This window comes from Scyliorhinus torazame, chromosome 2 (assembly GCF_047496885.1).
Source record: "Scyliorhinus torazame isolate Kashiwa2021f chromosome 2, sScyTor2.1, whole genome shotgun sequence".
In the NCBI taxonomy this organism is placed as follows: Eukaryota; Metazoa; Chordata; class Chondrichthyes; order Carcharhiniformes; family Scyliorhinidae; genus Scyliorhinus; species Scyliorhinus torazame.
Genome location: NC_092708.1, coordinates 112757131 through 112780030, shown reverse-complemented (window position 1 = coordinate 112780030; position 22900 = coordinate 112757131). Strand labels below are relative to the sequence as shown.

The window sequence follows — 22900 nt, the reverse complement described above, 5'->3', positions numbered from 1 at the left end:
CCGCCGAAATCCAAAGGGCTGCTCCTGTAAAGGTAAGGTTTTTAAACTCACTACTCACCTCCCAGAAGGCCCCTGCGCACCGCTGCCGCCGAAATCCAAAGGGCTGCTCCTGTAAAGGTAAGTGGTTTTAAAGTCGCTACTCTCCTCCAAGAAGGCCCCTGCGCACCGCTGCCGCCGAAATCCAAAAGGGATTTCATTCGGGTTCTGGTTAGGTGCGCTCTGTGCACCACTTTGAGCTGCATGAGGCTGAGCCTTGCGCAGGAGGAGGTGGAGTTGACCCTGCTCAGTGCTTCGCTCAAGAATCCTCAGCTCATCTCCCCATTTCTGCCTGGCCTTGGCCAATGGCATTCGAGCCCTGTCCAGTAAGTAGCTGCCGTACATTTTCCTGCAGTTTCCCCCTTCCTTGCTGTCCATGTTTATCAGTTCCTCTAGTAGTGTGGTCTCAGGGGCCCTGGGGTATCCTACTGTCTTCTTGCGGAGGAAGTGCTTTACTTGTAGGTGCCTAAGTTCTTGTCCTGTCGGTAGTTCCAGCTCCTCCGTCAGTTCTCCCAGTGTCGTTAGTCTGTATAAAAGACCATATAAAAGTTCCTGACTGTCAACGTCCTCCCGTCCTGTCTCCGTTTCTTGAAGGTGGTGTCTAGCATGGCTGGTGGGAACTTGTGGTCTCCGCAGGTCGGGGCCACGGGAGACATCTCGGTCAGACCGAACTGTTGCCTCATTTGATTCCATATCCTTGGTGTGGCTACCACCATCAGGCAGGATGTGTACTTCCTCAGGGGGGTGGGAGTGCTGCCATGGCGAGGGCCCGGGGGGTCATCCCTTTGCAGAAGGCCTCCTCCATCCGCACACATTCCGTATTGGGTTTGCGTACCCATCCCCTCACTCTTTCTGCTGTGGCTGCAAGTGGTAATATTGCAGGTTTGGTAAGGCCAGGCCACCCCCATCTTTTCTTCTTTGCAGTGTTGATTTGGTGACTTTCGGGTTCTTACGCCTCCACACAAACGGCATGATCATTCTGTCTATGTTTTGGAAAAAGGCCTTGGGGTTGTAGATCAGGATTGATCTGAACAGGATGAGGAACCTCGGCAGTATGTTAATTTTGATCATCTGCACCCTCCCCGCCAGGGAGAGCGGGAGTGCATCCCACCTTTGCAGGTCCTTTTTGACTTCCTCTGCCAGGCTGGTCAGGTTCCACTTGTGGATCCGTGTCCAGTTCCTAGCTATTTGGATCCCCAGGTAGCGGAATTTGTTTAGGGCTAGTTTGAATGGGAAACCCTCCAGCTCTGTCCCTCCCCCGTTTGGGTTCACTGGGAATGCCTCGCTCTTGCCCAGATTAAGTTTGCAATCCGAGAAGGTTCCAAACTCTTTTAGGAGCTGCATGATTGCTATAAGTTGGCCAACTCCCGATTTAAAATGGAGAACAGCAAAGGCTGAAGGGAAATTCAGCCAACACAGGCAGAAACCAGCAGGTGCAGGTTTGCTGTGTATTAAACTCTGCAAAAGCCCAGACAGCATCGATACCAGCGACCATCAGCATAATAATGTAGCAGCCATCTACATACTAATGAGCAATCCCCGGGAACAATCGCAACATTCAGGACAAACAAAGCTAAGCCAGACTCCCCGGCGCCAGCAGGAGCCAACACAAAAGAGGTTAACGGACACCTCAAGACCGCCCATCGATCAGGGGACCGCTCCAGTATTGGAGAAATCGAACCAAGCGATTGGAACGAAGTCCAATCACCTAGAACCAGGTACAGGGTCCACCCCGAAAGGCGGGAAGCCCCTGGGGACTATAAAAGTTAAGCCCCAAGTTCAAATCGTTCTCTTTGACCGGGTCACTCAGCAACGCGAAGCAACCCCTGAGAGTGAACGGTCCAAGCTGCCGCATCTCTGAAGTAAGTCTCAAGTCAACGCTCGCTACGAGATAGGCGCTCCTAGCTACCAATCCGTACCAACTTCGAATCCCGCAGTTTCAGATTCCGAACGAAAGGCCATTTGTTCCCTTGACCTGGTGGGCCAGTTCCAAGTTAAGTATAGGCCTGTTAGTTGTAGAAGTAGCTTAGACGTAGAATTTGTGCATGAGTAGCGATTACTGTGTATAATAAATGTGCTTTGATTTGAATCTTACTAATTGGTGTGTTGAGTTATTGATCATTACTTGAACTTGAACCCCGTGGCGGTATCAAAACGATACCTGGCGACTCGAGAGCAAAGGTTATAAAACAGAGCCAATTGAACCAACCAAAAGTTAGCAACATATTACTGGCGACATCCTGACGGGACCCGATCTAGAAGTGGCTTAACCACTCTGGGAGAACCCCAAAATTTGAATTAGAGATCCAATTGGGAATAGAAAACCACAAGTGTTCAAGCACTTCTGATCAATCCTCATAATTCGGAAGTGTGTGTAGGTATGCATAACTAACAGGGCGATAAAGTAATAGTGATAGATTTTTTTGTTGCGACAAAACTGTCGGGAGTTTGTATTTTGGAAATTAGCGAAAGCCGTGCCCGTAATTACAGCACCACCTTAATATCCCTTGTTCCAAATTTAACGAAGCATTCAGATAGGAAAGATGGCAATGCAGGCAATGCAACGCCTCATGAACCCAGAAGAATTTGCGGTCGCAGTGACCAGCAGCAGTAGAGCAGGACAGTGTCCCTTATGGGAAGAAGAAATCAGGAAGTCCCTCAAAGGGAAAGGATGGCCCCTTTGGAGCGAATTCTGTAACAATGAGGAAACAGGTCCCGGCAGTATAGGACATAGTTGGTGGGAGAACCTGAGCAAGATTCACAAGAAGAGCTTAGGAAAAGCTCGCAAGCCGATGGCAATCGTGTCCTGCTTGGCACAATTGCGAGGCACAGAGGAGGTCGTTAGGACGCTCCGGAAAGAGGTAGACGGCATACATCGAATGAGTAAGGTCGATGTAAGTGAGGTAGAAAGAGAGAACTTAGAGTTGAGGAGGAAGTTGGCAGCAAAAGACGGAGAGGTGGATGATGCCAAGTGGGCACAGCAGTCTTGTCTGGCGCACATAAGCAGATTCCAGTCCCAGTATGAAAAGGTCTATCAGGACACGCAACGTGCAGTCCTGGTACGAGAGGAAACCGAGAAGCAGGTAGAAGCATTGCAGAGGCAGTGTAGTGACCTGAAGGCAGCGTTAAGAGCACTCCATGCTGTCACCACGGAGCAAAGACACAGCTCACTAGACCACGCAAAGTGCCGGAAGCAGATTGCAGAACTGCAATCTCTGCTTTCAGTTCAAAAAAGATTCCAGGAAACCTTTGGAGCAAAATTAGATGAGGAAGACGGCCCTGATTGGGAAGAATTAAACGAGACAGCGCAGAGATATGTTCAGGGAGCATATGCGCAGGGAAAGCCACAAAAGAGGAAAGCCCCCCCCCCCCCCCCCCCCCCCCCCCCCCACCCAGAGCAGATAGTTCAGGCTCCAATGAACCCAGTCACCACCCACCGCATAGCCACATCAGACGACATTGAGTTTTTGTATACCACCCCCTTAACAGTGACCCAATTACGGGACGCGTACGAGAAAATGAAACCGTTCCTCCCCACCTCAGACTCCCACCATTTATTTGCCACATGCAGCAGGTGACCATGTGCGGCCTGGATGAGCGTGAGCACGTAAAGCTCACAGTTTTGAGTCTAGACCCTTCAGTCGTAGCAGCACTTCCCGACCCACAGAATGTAGGAGGAGGCACCCTTGCAGAAATGCATACCGCGGTCCTAGACGCGATCATGTATAACCGGGGTGACCCTGTAGATGGCCTCAATAAATGCAGGCAAAAGAAAACTGAGCACCCCACAGCGTTTGCTGGATGCCTGTGGATCTATTTTGCAGCAGTTTTTGGAGACTTAGACCGCGTCCATTTGTCCCCAGACAACATGGCCAAATGAACCCGCACCCTTATCTCCCATGCCACAGAAACAGGACAAAAAGCTTGTACGAATTATGATCCCTCAGAGGAGGCTCATAATGAGAAATGGGTAGTAAAAAGATTGTCCCGCGCCTGGGAGCAGTCTGTTGAAAACAAACCCGCAGTTAAAAATCCCGAAGAAAAGCAGGCAGAAGCAGACATACAAGCAGTAAAATCACACCAGAACCCCGCCTGGGTAAATGAAGGAAAGAACAGCCCCCCACATAAGTCACAGGAGTGTTACAACTGTGGACAGTTGGGACACTTTGCAAGGGAATGCAATGCCCCACGAAAGCCACAGAGAGCCCAGCAGACGGGCACTCTAAGTAAGAATAAGACAGAGCCCATACATAGTGTGAGCACCCGTTCAGATCAGATGGACCTGAACAGAACAGACTGACGGTGTTCGGGCTCCCCCAGTTGGGACTGCGACACCCTTTGGGATAGGTCCGGACGACCGGTAGTTGCAGCAAGAATTCGGGGACAGCCCATTGAGTTTCTCTGGGACACAGGAGGGTCCCGCACCACAATAAATTCCTCCACCCTGTTCCAGAAGGACACGTGGCCCACTACAGCCACTATCACCCTCAGCGGCTTTACAGGCCACTCACAGCAGGGACACATCACAGCCCCTGTACCCATTCAAATCGGCACCATCACCACCAAGCACCCCGTAGTCTTAGTCGATCTACCCCACACAGCAGAACACATTCTGGGAATCGATTTTATGAATTCTCCCAACCTATCATTTGATCCAGTCAACCATTGTGTCTGGAAAATGGCAAAATCCGCAAGAGCCCCCGCAACGCTCAACATAGGTGAATACGCGAACAAAATTAGCGCAGTAGGCAAATTTTGGTTTTACCCGACCACGCTTAGTACGGACAAGCAGGTTAGGGCAGTTCTGCAAAAGAACAGGACAGCATTCGCGACCCATAAACATGACTGTGGACGGATGACTGGTTCCGTACAAATCACAGTACCTGACCCTAGACCCCAAAAGCAGTATGGATTTCCCCAAGAGGCAGAGGGAGAAATCGCAAAAGTAATCGAAAGCTTATTAGAGCAGGGCGTACTTAGATCAGTAGCTTCTACTAATAATGCCCCGATTTGGCCAGTGAGAAAGCCCGATGGATCATGGCGACTGACCATCGATTACCGGGAACTCAACAAAATCACCCCCGCAGCAACCCCCACAGTAGGAACAAGTCCCGAGACCATGCTCAAGCAGGGACTCAATTCCCGATACTTCACGGTTTTGGATATCAGTGATGGATTCTGGTCCATTCCATTGGCAAAGGCGTGCCAGTACAAATTTGCCTTCACCTTTAAAAATCAACAGTACACGTGGACATGCCTGCCACAAGGATTCCACAACTCCTCCTCCATTTTCCACCGACAGCTGGCAAATGGTTTAGCCAAATTCTCTCGCCCCAAATGTCTGGTCCAGTACGTAGACGACCTACTACTGCAGACAGGCACCAAGGAAGAGCACATCGAGCTTCTGTCCGAACTCCTGGAACTCTTACATTCAATTGGTTGTAAAGTTAACCCCCAAAAAGCCCAGATTTTGGAAGATAAGGTGATATATTTGGGAACAATTATCACACATGGTAAACGCGAGATCGAGCATAAAAGGATTGGCTCGATTGCTAAATTGCCCCTTCCCCAGAACGTTTCAGCCGCCCCAGTCGTTTTTAGGACTGGTTGGCTACTGCCGAAACCACATTGACGGTTTCGCCAGCAAGGCAGCACCCCTCTCAGACCTCCTAAAGAAAGGAGCCCCCTGGGAATGGCTTCCACAGCATACGGATGCTGTGGATGCATTGAAAAGAGCACTCATAGAAGCCCCTGTGGTGTTGGGTGCTCTGAGGTACAGATGAACCAACACGGTTGCAATTGGTACAACGCAGTTTTATTCCAACTTGTTATTTACAGATCTGTCTTGGTACTCCGCATGTGGTGACTGTCTGAGTGTCTTGTTAATCAGGTCCTGTCCTTGTCTCCAGATGGACTGACCACCAGGTGTCGTGTTTCTTGTCTTATACTGTCTCTGCCCTTGTCTGTGATTGGCTGTCGTGTTATGTGTGCTAATTGGTCTGTTGGTCTGTCTATCATGATGTGTGTGTTTGAATATCATGACATCCCCCCTTTTTTTACAAGATTATGTGCCTACGTGGTTATAAATATGAATGTGTCCGGAGTGCAGCTAAAGGTGTGTATGCGTGATATTTACAGCATGTACATGTGGTGTAACTATATACATGGGGCGATGTCGGGTGTGGCATGCTAATGAGGTTGTACCATAACAAAAAAAGAAAAACTTTGAAGTGTGGTCCGGTCAAACGAGATCTGGAACGATAAAACAGTAACATGTTACAATACAATAGTTGCGAAACTTTGATGTGTGAACAGTCTCATAAGTCCAGTCTAGTAGGTGGGCGACAAATTCGGGTTGACTGCCTCATGGGTGGGTCGAGAACCACAGGCTGAGGTGCGAGCCTGGCCACGGGTGGCGATAGCAGGGGCATGATATATGGCAGCTCCACGAAGTCCCTATCAGGAACCAGTGGAGGACCCGGTGTCTGTGTATGGTTCCGTTGCGAGTGTGGAAGTAGGCGAAGGGCTCGCCGATTGCGCCTACACACGGATCCATCCGGCATGCGTACCAGGAACGAGCGGGGAGTCACGCGTCGGAGAACTTCGGCAGGTGCTGACCAGCCACCATCTGGTAGATGAATGCGGACTTTGTCTCCAGGGGCCAGGGGGGGAAGATCAGTTGCCCTTGTGTCGTACAAACTCTTCTGGCGATCACGCTGCAGTTGCATCTTATGCAGTACCAGAGCATGGTCTGTTGTTGGTGCCAGGATGGAAGGCACAGTTGTTCTGAGGGTGCGACCTATCAGCAGCTGTGCTGGCGAGAGACCCGTGACTAGCGGGGCCGAGCGATAGACCAGCAGGGTGAGGTGAAAGTCCGATCCGGCGGCAGCAGCCTTGCAGAGGAGCCGCTTGGCAATGTGAACACCCTTCTCTGCCTTTCCATTGGATTGGGGATGCAGAGGGCTGGACGTCACGTGCGTGAAGCCATATGAGGCGGCAAAGGACGACCATTCATGGCTGGCAAAACAGGGCCCATTGTCCGACATGACAGTCATCGGAATGCCGTGGCGAGCAAAGGTGTCTTTGCAGGCCCTGATGACAGCAGACGACGTCAGATCGTGTAGGCGTATGACTTCTGGGTAATTGGAGAAATAGTCCATGATAACATAGTCCATGCCAAGCGCGTGAAATAGGTCGACACCCACCTTCGCCCAGGGGGACGTCACCAGCTCATGGGGCAGAAGTGTCTCAGGAGGTTGCGCCGGCTGAAACCTTTGGCAGGTTGTGCAGTTGTGCACCATGTTGGCAATATCGTCACTGATGCCCGGCCAGTATACCGCCTCTCGGGCCCTCCGTCTGCACTTCTCGACCCCCAAGTGGCCTTTGTGTATTTGATTGAGAACCAGCTGGCGCATACTGTGCGGAATGACGATCCTGTCTAGCTTCAGAAGGATCCCATCAATGATGGCTAGGTCGTCCCGTACATTATAGAACTGCGGGCACTGCCCTTTGAGCCATCCTCCCCTCATGTGGCGCATCACTCGCTGTAAAAGGGGGTCGGACGCTGTCTCTCGGCGTATGCGGGCCAGACTGGAGTCGTCAGCCGGCAGATTTGCCGCTGTCAAGGCCACCTGTGCCTCGACCTGACATACGAACCCTTCCGCATCTGGTGGTGTACTCACTGCTCGGGATAGGGCATCCGCCACGATGAGGTCCTTCCCTGGACTGTAGACCAGTTGGAAGTCATATCTCCTGAGTTTAAGTAGGATGCGCTGGAGGCGAGGGGTCATGTCGTTCAGGTCCTTGTTTATTATGTTGACCAGGGGTGGTGGTCAGTTTCGACCGTGAACCGTGGAAGACCATAGACATAATCGTGGAACTTGTCTAAACCGGTTAGAAAGCCCATGCATTCTTTTTCGATTTGCGCGTAGCGCTGCTCTGTGGGGGTCATGGCCCGTGATGCATAGGCAACCGGGGCCCATGACGACGTGTCATCCCTCTGCAGGAGCACTGCTCCAATGCCGGATTGGCTGGCATCAGTTGAGATTTTGGTGGGACGAGACGTGTCGAAGAACGCCAACACTGGTGCCGTGGCAAGATTGTGTTTGAGCTTCTCCCATTCAAGCTGGTGTGTATGTTGCCACTGGAACTCTGTAGATTTTTTTACGAGATGGCGCAGAGCCGTTGTGTGGGAGGCAAGGTTGCGAATTATTTTCCCGAGGAAGTTGACCATGCCAAGGAATCGTAGGACAGCCTTCTTGTCGGCCGGCCGCGGCATGGCTGTGATGGCGCTCACCTTATCTGCATCCGGACGGACCCCTGACCGGGAGATGTGGTCCCCCAGGAACTTCAATTCGGTCTGGCCAAAGGCGCACTTGGCTCGGTTGATGCGCAGGCCGTTTTCCCGTATGCGGGCAAAAACGCGTTGGAGACGATGTATGTGCTCCTGCGGTGTGGTGGACCAGATGATGACATCGTCCACATATACGCGCACCCCTTCGATGCCTTCCATCATCTGCTTCTGTGGAAGACCTCGGATGCCGAGATGATGCCAAATGGCACCCGGTTGTAGCAGAATCTGCCGAAAGGGGTGTTAAAGGTGCATAGCTTTCGGCTGGACGGGTCCAGTTGGATCTGCCAAAACCCTTTAGAAGCATCCAGTTTGGTGAATATCTTGGCTTGGGCCATTTCACTGGTGATCTCCTCCCGTTTAGGTATGGGATAATGTTCCCGCATAATGTTATTATTTAGGTCTTTAGGGTCTATACAGATGCGGAGCTCGCCAGAGGGCTTCTTGACACACACCATGGAGCTGACCCATGGCATGGGCTCCGTGATCCTGGATAGGACCCCTTGGTCCTGGAGATCCTGCAGCTGCAGCTTGAGGCGGTCTTAAAGTGGCGCAGGAACCCTGCGAGGTGCGTGAACGACCGGGATGGCATCCGGTTTGAGGCGAATTTGGTATGTGTATGGCAGTGTTCCTATGCCTTCAAATGCCTCCTGGTTGTGGGCGAGGAGCAATTGGAGCTTTGCGTTGAACTCAGCATCCGGGAAGTCAGATGTGTCGTCTTGAGAGAGAGACAGAATTCGCTGTACAAGGTGGAGAGCCTTACATGCCTGCGCGCCCAGCAAGGAGTCCTTCGATGAGCCAACTATTTCAAACGAGAGTGTGGCCGTGTGTGTTTTGTGTGTCACCTGGAGCTGGCAGGATCCCATGGCCGGGATAACATTCCCGTTGTAGTCGACCATCTTGCACAGGTCTGGCTGGATAGGTGGTCTGACCTTCATGGCATAGAATGCTGAATATGCTATGAGATTGGCGGATGCGCCAGTGTCCAGGCGGAAAGTGATCGGCGATCGGTTGACCGTCAGGGTGGCACTCCATTCATCGGCCGGATTGATGGTGTTGACCCGGTTCGCATCAATGACTGCAACCCGGAAGGCATCTTGGTCATCTGTGTCGTTGGGTTGGATGTCCTGATGTGTGGGCTGGACGGTCCGCACGTGTCTGCGAGGTTGTCGGAGATGTGGAGGATCCATCGGTTGACAATAGGCAGTGTAGTGGCCCATTCTGCCACAGCGTAGGCATTGTCGTTTTTTTGCAGGATATTGCCCTTTTAAATGTGCAGCTCCACAGTTGCCACACGTCATGACGTCACGGCGTTCGTTACGCCACTGCGCATGCGCAGTTCGGTCTTGCATCGGGTGCGCCTGCGCAGTGCGTCCCTTGATGTTGCCGTTGGTTTTGGCGCGCACAAGCGCGGGAGACCTCAAAAAGCGCGCGAAACGGCCGCCCTCGTCCGGGCCGCGGGCCAGGAGAAACTCAATTGCCTGGATGCGTTCGGCCTCGTGGGCGGCCTGGCTTGCCAATTCGATCGCTAGGGACCCCCTCCGTGCCGATTCGGTCGCCTGAAATTGGGCAAAGCAGCTGGTCGCTTTTTTCATGGAGGACACAGGCTTCCACCGCAGATGCTAAGGTCAGGCCTTTAATTTTAAGAAGCTGCTGGCGTAGGCCACTGGAGGCAACGCCAAAAACGATCTGGTCCCGGATCATGGACTCTGAGGTGTTGCCGTAACCGCAGGACTGCGCGAGCATGCGGAGGTGCGTCAGAAAGGGTTGAAAGAGCTCATCCTTACCTTGCAGGCGTTGCTGAAAGATATACCTCTCAAAGCTTTCATTTACCTCAATGTTGAAGTGCTGGTCGAGCTTGAGGAGGACCGTGTCATATTTAGATTGGTTCTCGCCTTCCGCGAACACCAAGGAGTTGTATACATCGATGGCGTGCTGACCTGCGGTAGTGAGGAGCATGGCAATCTTTGTTTCGTCCGAGGCACCCTGTTTTTCATTGGCTCGCATGTACAGTTCAAATCGCTGCTTGAAGAGCTTCCAATTGGTGCCCAAGTTCCCAGCGACTTGCAACGGCTGCGGTTTGTTGTGGGTGTCCATGGCTCAGGATGGCAGATTTGCCGGCAGGTATCGATCCACTCACTGGTATCATGTGGTGTTGGGTGCCCTGAGGTACAGATGAACCAACACGGTTGCAATTGGTACAACGCAGTTTTATTCCAACTTGTTATTTACAGATCTGTCTTGGTACTCCGCATGTGGTGATGTCTGAGTGTCTTGTTAATCAGGTCCTGTCCTTGTCCTTGTCTCCAGATGGACTGACCACCAGGTGTCGTGTTTCTTGTCTTATACTGTCTCTGCCCTTGTCTGTGATTGGCTGTCGTGTTATGTGTGCTAATTGGTCTGTTGGTCTGTCTATCATGATGTGTGTGTTTGAATATCATGACAGCCCCCGCACTACAAGTCCCAGACCCACTTTCCCCTTACGCTATAAAGGTAGCAAGCACAGACCGCACCCTTTCGGCCGTGCTCCTTCTGGAATGGCACGACCAGTTAAGGCCTCCAGAGTTTTGGATGCTGTGGAACAGGAATTTTCAGCCTGTGAGAGGCACCTGCTCGCAGTATTCTGGGCAGTACAGTATTTTTCGTACATTACCAGACTGAACCCCATCACAATCCTCACGGAACACATCCTCACCCAACTTTTACTGGACGGACAACTTAAGGACGGTACAGTCAGTCAGATTAGAGCAGCTAGATGGACCCTTCTTTTGCAGGGACGGGACATCACTGTTAAAAGGATAAAGACCCACACCTTTTTAGCCGACAACCTACAGTACCCCGGTACCCCCCATGAATGTGAAATTATCTCTCCACACCACAACACAGCCCCCTTTATTGCTAAAATACCCCCCAGAAAGATAGGTAGTTCAACCCAGAGCCCCAAGCACACAGACACGTGCAAACCCATTAGGATATATATGGATGGATCTTCCACAATATTAGAAGGGAAACGCATAACAGGATGCGGTATTTATGTCGAGGACGTGCAGGGACGGGCCCTAGAAAAAATAGCAAAGCAATAAAACTTCCAGGACACTTAGGCGCGCAGGCAGCAGAACTTGCGGCCATCGCATACATAGTGAAACACCCAGATTCCTTCCCCAGCCCAGCAGACATATACTCGGGCAGCCTCTGGGCGGGATTCTCCACCCCCACGCCGAAGTGGCCGCGCCGTCATGAACGCCGTCGAGGTTCACGACGGCGCGGAACGGCCCCGGTCCCGACCGATTCAGGCCCTGACAATGGGCCAGTATCGGGGCCGCGTCATCTACCCGCGCCAGGCCTTGTCGCCCGCGTAAAAGCGGCGCCGCATAGATGACGCGGCCGGCGCCGCATAACGGACGTCATCCGCGCATGCGTGGGTGCTCTCTAAGTCCGCCCCGCAAGAAGATGGCGGACGGATCTTGCGGGGCCGCGGAAGGAAGGAGGTCCTCCTTCAGAGAGGACGGCCCGACGATCGGTGGGCACCGATCGCGGGCCACCCCACATCTGAGGTACGCCCCGGTGCAGGATCCCCCCCTGCAGGCTGCTCCCCCAGCGTTCACGCAGTGCCCACGACTGCAACGACCAGGTGTGGACGGCGCCGGGGGGAACCCGCAGTTTTGGCCTGGCCGCTCGGCCCATCCGTGCCTCAGAATAGCGGGGGTGCCGGAGAATCGCCATTTTGGGTGTCTCCGGCGATTCTCCGGCCTGCGGCCCGCGAAAACCAACTGGGCCATTCCCGCCTCTTGGGAGAATCGCGGGAGGGCGTCGGACCGACATCCCCGGAAATTTTGGCGGCCCAGGCGATTCTCCCAACCAGCGTGGGAGTGGAGAATCGCACCCTCTATGTCTGCAACAGCCTTACGGAATTCCTACCCCTATGGAAAGCAAGATGATTTGTTTCTGCAGACGGAAAACCCCTCCCCTCAGCCCCATTACTCAGTCACATTTTAGAGAGAGCACAGAACAGGACTTTTGGAATAGTCAAAGTTCGAAGTCACCATCGTTCCTCACCCCTGGAAATGTAAAAGCCGACGCACTGGCTAAAGCAGGTTCCAGGTATGGATATTTTTGGACACCCCCCGAAAGCGCATCAGTGAATGCAGTTCAGGTCTCGCAGACTAATAGCGAGGATTTAGTGCAGGCCCAGAAGCAGGACAGCAATCTCAGGGAGATTTTAAAAGGAAACTATCCAGCACCCTACATGAGGTTTAAAAATGTTCTGACCACACATGATGGTGTGGTGTTAAAAGACACCCTTTGTGTGGTTCCTGAACAGGACAAGAATCAACCGATTTGTTTGTTCCATGACAGCCATGGACATCAGGGGACCGAACCCACTACAGCCCACCTCAGGCAGCTCTGCTGGTGGCCGAGTTTAAAAGAAGATGTTACTCACTACGTTGAGAATTGTCTTAGCTGTGCCCAGAACAACCCGGACAGATATGCCAAGAAGGCTCAACTCAGTCACACCCGACCCGTTAATGGCCCCTGGCCTAACCTCCAGATTGATTATATTGGACCTTTGCCCCCTTGCAGGAATGGTTATAAATATGTACTCATGGTGATAGACATGTTTACCAAATCGGTGGAAGCATTCCCATCCAGAACTAACACGGCAAAGACCACAGCCAAGATCCTAACCCACCACATCTTTACGAGATGGGGACTCCCCCGCAGCATTGAATCCGACCAAGGTTCCCATTTTACGGGACGTGTCATGAAAAACGTCTTCACGCTATTTGGCATTACCCAAAAATTCCACATTGCATACCACCCACAGTCGAGTGGTATCATGGAGCGCATGAATCGGACGCTAAAGTCCACCCTCAGAAAAATGGTCCAGCAAAACAACACCACTTGGGACTCGGTCCTCCCTTTTGCACTGATGTTTTTGCAAAACACAGTTTCCACATCCACAGTTTACACCCCACACACTCTCATGACCAGGTGCCCCATAAAAGGCACAGAATTTGTATTAGGTTTAGACTTGACCAGCCCCGAAGTGACGGCCCTCACACATGAGAAAGCAGTCAAACAATTAGTAGAGAATGTTAAAACAGCTCAGCTAGCAGCCGCAGTGAAATTGGGCACAAGAAAGAAACAGAGCAAGGCCTGTTTCGAAAAGGCAGTGCATGCGACCAAGTTCAGTGTAGGACAGCAAGTCATGCTCTCCGTATACAACCCCAGCACATTCCTGTCACCAAATTACTTGGGTCCGTACTCCATTGCGGACAAAGTAAGCCCTTCCGTCTACAAAATAAAGTATCCCAATGGAAAGACTGCGTGGTTCCGTCTCAACCAGATGAAGGCATATGGAACACAGTCTAACCACGCAGACCACGCCCCGCCCACAACCAACGTAACCCTACACTCCCCCAACACGTCCAGCCCAGCCACGGGCTCAACCTCGACTCCACCCCCGAACTATAGACTCCGCCCCATAACGCCCACAGACTGCAGCAGCAGCGACAGCGACCGTGACTCGGACGATAGCCACAGCACGCCTCCCTACTATCCCCATGCAACAGGACCCACACCCAGCGAATCTGACCACGATTCGAGTGATCCCTTCACGATCACTATCCTAAACAAACCCCACCAACGACCACCGACCTACAATGACGACCCCGATTCCGTCCCCACCGAACTAGACACCACCTTTTGGCACCGAGATAATTCGTACAGACTCGTCCGGAACGACGAGAGCGATCCCAAATCACACCATGCAGCCCTATCAGCCCTGATACACTCGAGAGTTTGGCATCCGAGAGAAGATGACGACCTTGAGTCTGACTGCCAAAACGAGAACCCCTTTGCGACGCTGTTCGCAACCGATAACTGAGGTGTCCAGATGATGTTTTAAAAGGAACCACTTGGGAGAAACGGTGTCCTTTCTGATGGAACCTGCTGCATGTTTGATGTTGTTTGTAGTGTTTTGTTAAATGTTGTATGTCAGACCGGAGTTTTTTTTTCCACAACCCCACGCCTTATTTTTCGGCCAAAACCTCTGAGAGCTTGTCTGCCCACACATCGGCAGAAACCTCTGAGAGCTTGCCAGACCCCCGTTCATAACTGCCCTTCTGGTTCGAAGGTAGAACCAATACGGCAACCCCCCACGATGACTACATTTCTTGCCCGTTCTTGTCGGTTGCTCAGGCAGTGGAGGAACGGCATTGGGACCCGCCCTGCCTGGGAACCCCCCTCTGGTCAGCTACGCTCGGGTAGGGCACACACGGCATTGGTTGCCGTCCTACCCGGGGACTCCATCCAACTCTTACCCGGCGCGGCCCATACGCACCTCATTTCGGAAATCTTTGGTTCAGAAAGTTTTGTTTTGTTTTCAGGCGACCCTTAGGTTGCCAACCCTCTGCTATTTACATCTTCAAACATTTGGATGGTAAATCGCACAGTCTGCGAGACGGCTCGCACTGGTTCATTATCTGTATGTGTGTCTTGTCCTGAAATTCGGTTTCTAAAAAAAAAATGAGGGAGTCACACATAGTGACCAATTATAAAGGGAGTAATTGGCACTAAAGGACAGACAGGCTATCATACGAGATATTAAACCAAGATAGTAACAGACACTATGCTTGATCACACAGAACTCCAGAAGCTCCAGGACCAGAGAAGAGAAGAGAAGAGAAGAGAAGTGAAAGAAGAAGAACCATGAGGACATCCTCCGCGTTGCTCATCACTATAATGGACATTTGGTTGCGCGTGAATGCGAACCCCCTGACCTCAAACCCCCCAGCCGTTAATGATTCACTTCCCCACAGTACCCAGAGCCCAGTCACAAGCGACACCACACCACCTTGGTTTGACAGGTTCATAACCTGGTACTCCCTGTCCTACGTGATAGAATCCCTATTGGTATTGGCGATACTCTGTGGATCGTGCAGACTATTCGTCTGAGAAAATGGAGAAGGAGAGTCGTCCGTGCTCGCACCCCGGTATATAGGATCAGATCCCCTATTTTCGGATATGACCAGACCCCCGCGATTTATAATAAAGAACAGTCGTTTGCGTTTTTTTGTTGTGAATAAAGAAATGTTCAAGAGCAATTGTACAATCCTGAGCTTGACTGCCAAGCCAGAAAAATGTGTATAATACTGCTATGATTTTGTTTGTATGGTTTAGGAAGTTAGTGTGATGAAATGTTGAAGTGAGTGTAGTTTATTTCGGGTAGTTAGAGGTTCCGATTTTCTTGTTTTGTAATGCATGTCCCTGTTTGACATAGCGCCCCTCAGAATTGTCAGTTAAAATTCTTTTGCATAGTTATGGTCAGTGTAGAGGCCATAGAAGAAGTGCTCGCCGAGTCAGGGAAGCCCCTGGGGACTATAAAAGTTAAGCCCCAAGATCAAATCGTTCTCTTTGACCGGGTCACTCAGCAACGCGAAACAACCCCTGAGAGTGACCGGTCCAAGCTGATGCATCTCTGAAGTAAGTCTCAAGTCAACGCTCGCTACGAGATAGGCGCTCCTAGCTACCAGTCCATACCGGCTTTGAATCCCGCAGTTTCAGATTCTGAACAAAAGGCCATTTGTTCCCCTGACCTGGTGGGCCAGTCCGAAGCTAAGTATAGGCCTGTTAGTTGTAGAAGTAGCTTAGACGTAGAATTTATGCATGAGCAGCGATTTACTGTATATAATAAATGTGCTTTGATTTGAGACGTGGAGGAGCAGGTCATCTGTGAGACTCTGTGCTCTCTACCTCCCCTTTGGATGCCCTTCCAGCTTTTCGCTTCTTGCAGAACGATCACCAGGGGTTCAATTGCCAGGGAGAACAGGAGCGGAGACAGTGGGCATCCCTGCCTTGTGTCTCTGTGCAGCTGGAAGTATTCGGATCTGGTGATGTTGGTTCGAACGCTCGCCTTGGGGGCGTTGTATAGGAGTTTCACCCAGAGGATGAATCCTGCCCCTAGCCAAAATCACTCCAGTACCTTAAGGAGGTACTTCCATTCGGCTCTACCAAAGGCCTTTTCTGCATCGAGAGGAATGATCACCTCAGGTGTTCTCTCCCTGGGGGGGGGGACCATTATTACATTCATGACCCCCCCACCCCCGATGTGAGTTGCCTACCCTTGAAAAAGCCTTAACAGCATGTCTTTCGGGACTTGTAGGAGGAAACCGGAGGATCCGGAGGAAACCCACGCAGACACGGGGAGAACATGCAGACTCCACACAGATAATGACCCAAGCCAGGAATCGAACCTGGGACCCTGGAGCTGTGAAGCAACAGTGCTACCCACTGTGCTACTGTGCTGCACGTGCTACCCTTTTTGTTCCGTTACCAGTCTGCCTCTGCTATCCTTTACCTGCGCAATTTCCCTCGTGGCTGCCTGCTTTCTCAGCTGGCGAGCCAGCAGGCAGCCCACCTTTTCCCCGTGTTCGTAGAAGGTCCCCCGTGTCTGGCGGAGTTGATGCACTGCTTTCCCAGTGGATAGTAGGTAAAAGCCCATTTGTAGCTTTTTCCTCTCCACCAGCAGCTCTACTGTCGGGGCCTCGGAGTACTTTCTACCGATCTCCAAGATGGAGTCAATCAACTGTTCCCTGTCTCTGGACTCCAAGTATTTTCGATCAACTCTCAAAATTGCCTCCATTAGCCTTGACTGCTCTGCTCGCTCCACCCTCACTCTGTGCGCACGTATCGATATGAGCTCTCCCCAAATCACCGCTTTCAGAATCTCCCACACCATACTGGCAGAGACCTCACCCGTGTTGTTCTGGTCCATATAATTTCTGACAGGTCCTTCTATCCTCTCACAAATCTCTTTAAGAAGTCCCATGTCCATCCTCCACTGGAGCCTCTGGGGGATCCCTCTCTCTGTGCGTAGATCCATCCAATGCGGCGCGTGATCTGACACCACAATCAAAGAGTATTCCAACCCAGCCACTCTTGTCATGAATGTCTGTGGTGATATGCATACACACATAAATGTAAATAGATGTATAGATGTATAAATTTGCATATCAGTACATGTAATCATAGTTATGACCCCCGGCCAGCGGGTGGTGTCAGACATGCATCAGCTGACTGGAGTGACCCACCAGTTGGTAGTAGGATGTGCAACAGGATAGTCATATTTAGAGTAGCTCCCTAAGAATTCAAGTAACTTTGTCTGCATATAAATCTATTCGTTATTTTTCCACGTGTTTGACAAAACATCATTGTCCTAGTTGAACACATATATGTTCTTGTGTATATTTATCAACTGTGGAACCATAGAACACAACATGGTATCAGGAGTGTTGAACATTTAAAGATAACAACAGGAGAGACGAGGCTAAGTCGGCCGAAGGCCAAAAAATAAGAAATTTCTCCGCCGACCTGCTAAACTACGCTATTTGCAACTCAACACAACAAATGACAGTGAAGTTTGAGATGGAAGGTTTAAAGGCACCCCACCAGCTTCAAGTATCGGGTAACATAGATGTAAACTGGGACATTTTCAAACAACAGTTTGGACTCTATGTACTGGCCCTTGGCCTCCAGATGCAGCCTGACGAGAGGTGCATTGCGTTGCTGCTCACAGTAGCAGGAACTCAAACACTCAGAATCTACAATATCTTAGCTTTTGATAGCAAAGAGGAAAGCAGGAGTGACTTCGATCAGCCCTGCTCTCCAAGAAAAAACAAGACATTTGAAAGATGAATCTTTCGATAGTTTTGCGACAGACTTGAGGTTGAAGGCCCAGTCTTGTAATTTCGATAATGTGCAGTATCGATTATCTGTGACCAAATAGTCTCTGAGACATCGAATGATAGACTCCGAGAGAGATTGTTGCGGGAAGACGACCTCACATAATAATAATAATCGCTTATTGTCACAAGTAGGCTTCAATGAAGTTACTGTGAAAAGCCCCTAGTCGCCACATTCCGGCGCCTGTTCGGGGAGGCTGGTACGGGAATTGAACCTGCACTGCTCGCCTTGTTCTGCAATACAAGCCAACTGTTTAGCCCTCTGTGCTAAACCAGCCCATTTACATTGCACATTAGCAAATGTCATCAAGATCTGCCAGGCAAGTGAATTGGCTGCACAGCAGATCAGTATGCTCAGTTTAGAAAATGTTGCCACCAATCTCGGAGAAGACGCAGACGCCATAAGCACACTGACGCAGTCGAAAAATAAATGTGGTCTCAGTGTAGATGGCCATTTAAGAGCACTATAATGCAGTTGAGAAAGAAACGTGGTCTCAGTGTCGGCGACCATTTTAAGAGCACTGTGATGCAGTCGAAAAAGAACCAGGTCTCAGTGCAGGTGGCCATTTTGGACAATAGACTACATATCAGCCATTTTGTGCCAGCAATGCGGCAGTAGACATTTGCCACAACAATGTCCTGCACTTAAAAAAGATTGTCAGAAGCATGGCAGAACGGATCATTTTTCTAGGCGATGCACCTTACGTCCCACAGTTGTCCAAACAGAATCGATGAGTGCGGATAAGAATAAATGCATTGACGACTGGGCTGATGTGAGCATGATCTTGGAAAAGGACACAAGTAGTTGACCAGCCAAAGCAAAATAACTTTTCTCAAAATTTGCAGCCATGGTGAGGCAAATGTGGGGACCGTAGAGGACTGATGGACAATTCTGCTGATGATTAATGATACGCCAATCAATTGTAAGCTCAATAGGGGGACAAGGGCCAATCTGATCCCATTGTCAGCGGTGGGACGACTAAGAGTCAGGCCAAAAATGATCCTAAGAGCAGTGCTCCTGAAGGATTACAACGGTCATCAGGTCACGACCTTAGGAGCATGCGAACCCGAAGTCACCGTCAAGGACAGAGGGCAAAATTTCCCCCAACGGCGCGATGTCCGCCGACTGGCGCCAAAGACGGCGCCAATCAGACGGGCATCGCGTCGGCCCAAAGGTGCGGAATGCTCCGCATCTTTGGCGGCCTAGCCCCAACATTGAGGGGCTAGGCCGACGCCGGAAGGATTTCCGCCCCGCCAGCTGGCGGAAATGGCGTTTGTTTCCCCGCCAGCTGGCGCGGAAATGCGGCGCATGCGCGGGAGCGTCAGCGGCTGCTGACAGTTTCCCGGCGCATGCGCGGGAGCGTCAGTGGCCGCTGAAGGTTTCCCGCGCATGCGCAGTGGGGAGAGTCTCTTCCGCCTCCGCCATGGTGGAGGCCGTAGCGGAGGTGGAAGGGAAAGAGTGCCCCCACGGCACAGGCCCGCCCGCGGATCGGTGGGCCCCGATCGCGGGCCAGGCCACCGTGGGGGCACCCCCCGGGTCAGATCGCCCCGCGCCCCCCCCAGGACCCCGGAGCCCGCCCACGCCGCCTGGTCCCGCCGGTAAATACCAGCTTTGATTTACGCCGGCGGGACAGGCAATTTCTGGGCGGGACTTCGGCCCATCCGGGCCGGAGAATTGAACGTGGGGTCCCGCCAACCGGTGCGGCCCGATTCCCGCCCCCGCCCAATCTCCGGTACCGGAGACTTCGGCGGGGGCAGGATTCACGGCGGACAACGGCCATTCTCCGACCCGGCAGGGGGGTCGGAGAATGACGTCCAGGATGTGGTGGTCAATATTCTCCATAGTGGAGAAAGCGCAAATTGTTCATTGGAGTGGAGGTATTTGAAGAGCTCGGGCACGTCAAGAGTGTGTAGGCTGCAGAGAACATAGAGCGGGATTCTCCAATCCCGCGGCAGAGTGTCAACGGCATCGTAAATGCCGTCGCGTTTAACGACGGCTTGAAGGGGCTGCTCCCACGTCTAATTCTGGCCCCTACAGGGGGCAGCGCGGCACTGGAGTGGTTCGCACCGCTCCAGCTACAGATCCCCGCGTGAACTGTGTGCCGCGGGGTCCGTATATGCGCAGTGTGCGGGCGTCAATGAGGACATGCGCAATGGCACCGGCGCCAACACGCGCATACACAGTGGCCTCCTTCAACGTGCCAGCCCCGACGCAACATGACGCATGGCTACAGGTGCCGGCGCGTAGGAAATGAGTCCCGCAGCCAGAGAGGCCAGCCTGTCGATCGGTGGGTCCCGATCACAGGCCAGGCCACATCGGGGGCCTCCCCTGGTGTCGGAACCCCCCTCTCCCCCCACAGGCTGCCACCTGACCCTTATACGGCGAGGTCCTGCCGGCCCAGAGCAGGTTAGAACGGCGGCGGCGGGACTCGGCTCTTTTCCTACGGCCACTCGGCCCATCCGGGCTGGAGAATCGGCGGGCCGGCCGCATAGAGCAGCCCACGACCGGTGCCGTGCCAACCACCCTGGCGCCAATGGCGCCGATTCTCCGCACTGCGTGGCCCGTTCGCGGGGATTCTCCGGCCTTGCGAAGGGCTGGGAGAATCCCGCCCTTGGCACCCGGCCGATGTATATCCGCTGAATCGGTCATGAAAAGCTATCCGGACATGTTCCAAGGATTTGGCACCCTGCCCTTTACATATTGCATCCGGTAAGAAGTCTTACAACACCAGGTTAAAGTCCAACACTTTTATTTGGAATCACCAGCTTTCAGAGCATAGCTCTTTCATCAGGTGAGTGAAGAGGCGGGTTCCATAAATACATATATAGACATAGTCAATGATGCAAGATTAAACTTTGAATCGAGTCTTTGCAGGCAATTCAGTCTTTATTGGTCCAGGCGGTGCGATTGGAGAGAGGGATAATCACAGGTTAAAGAGGTGCAAATTGGCTCAAACCAGGACAGTTAGTAGGATTTCACAAGCTGAGGCCAGATAGTGAAATGAAACGAAATGAAAATCGCTTATTGTCACAAGTAAGCTTCAAATGAAGTTACTGTGAAAAGCCCCTAGTCGCCAATCCGGCGCCTGTTCGGGGATGAATGTAGTGGGGGGTGAATGTAGTGAGACATGAATCCAAGGACCCGGTTGAGGGCATACTCATACGTGATATGTTTGTAAATATTAATGTATCCAATGGAAGGGGGATGTGGTGATATGCAGGCCCACATAAATATATAAAATTATATAGATGTATAAAGTTGCATATCAGTACATGTAATCATAGTTATGACCTCCGAACAGAGGTGGCGACAGACATGCATCACGTGACTGGAGTGACCGCCAGTTGGTAGTAGGACGTACAACAGGATAGTTGCACTTAAGAGTAGCTCCCGAGAAATTCAAGTAACTTTGTATTTAAATCTGTTAGTTATCTTTCCACGTGTTTGACAATAAATCCTCATCCTAGTTGAACACATATATGTTCTGTGTGTATCTTTATCAACGGTGAAACCACAGTACACAACAATATCTTGTCCATAACAAAAATGTCTATCCAGAGATTGCCTGCGTGGACATGCGAAAAAAAGGAAAATTCCCTCGCCCTTGGTCTCTTGAGGTACCATGGATCCACCCCACCCATGTGCTCCATAAACAAAGAACAAAGAAAAATACAGTGCCGGAACAGGCTCTTCGACCCTCCAAGCCTGTACTGGTCATGATACCAACCCTTGCCGAAATCCTTAGTACTTCCTTGTGCCTTATCCCTCTATACCCATCCTATCCATGTGTTTGTCAAGATGCCTTTTGAACGACATTAATGTATCTGCTTCCACAACCTCCCCTGGCAATGCGTTCCAGGCACTCACCACCCTCTGTGTAAAAAACCTGCCTCGCACTTCTCCTCTAAACTTTGCCCCAAGGACGTTAAACCTATGCCGCCTGGTGATTGACCCCTCTACCCTGGGAAAGGGTGCCTGCCTATCCACTCTATCCTTGCCCCTCATAATCTTGTAGACCTCTATCAGGTCACCCCTCAACCTCCGTCTATTTAATAAAAACAGTCCTAGTCAATTCAGCCTCTCCACATAACTAACACCCTCCAGACCAGGCAACATCTTGGTAAACCTCGACAACTCCCGAGCCTGGTAAACCTCAGCAACTCCCTAGCCATCAACGGCAGCTTCCTGGGTCTCAAACATGATCGGTCTAACGTTTATGGCAGGGCTTACACAAGAGCACAGGCTACAAAGCAAGGCCATGCGGAATCTCTGGAGCTGGAGCATCCCTCCCCGTTAAACTGAACAAGTTCCATGCCCACTTTGAACAGTCAGCCAATACATCAGTGCCAACCGTCCCAAAATCCCTGGACACACCCATACCCACTATTACAGCTTCGGAGGCTGCCTTCCTAAAAGTGAATCTGTGGAAAACGATGGGCCCCGACGTAGTCCCTGGGCGAGCACTCCAGAGCCTGTGCAGACCAGCTGGCGAGTGCATTCGCAGACATCTGCAACACCTCACTTCTCCACTCCATGGTTCCCACCTCCTTCAAGACCACCATAATACCAGTACCAAAGAACAACAAGGCAGCCTGCCTTAAAGAGTACCGACCGGTGGCCCTGACGTCTGTTATCATGAAATGCTTTGAGTGGCTAGTCACGAGCCGGATCAACGCCAGCCTCCCAGGCGGTCTCGATCCACTGCAGTTCGCCTATCGCCGCAACCGGTCCACAGCAAATGCTAAAGTCTGGAACGCACGTACAGTAAAC

General features: G+C 51.7%; 1 protein-coding gene across 1 annotated transcript in view; it reads right to left on the bottom strand.

Moving 5' to 3' along the window:
* Window positions 1–17222, bottom strand: part of LOC140406738 (rho guanine nucleotide exchange factor 25-like) — a 166102-nt gene extending 148880 nt beyond the window's left edge. Inside the window, exon 1 of the mRNA XM_072494690.1 lies at window positions 16949–17222. Coding sequence (XP_072350791.1) covers window positions 16949–17222 — 274 coding nt within the window. The remainder of the gene's footprint in view (window positions 1–16948) is intronic.
* Between the last annotated feature and the right edge of the window lie 5678 nt (window positions 17223–22900).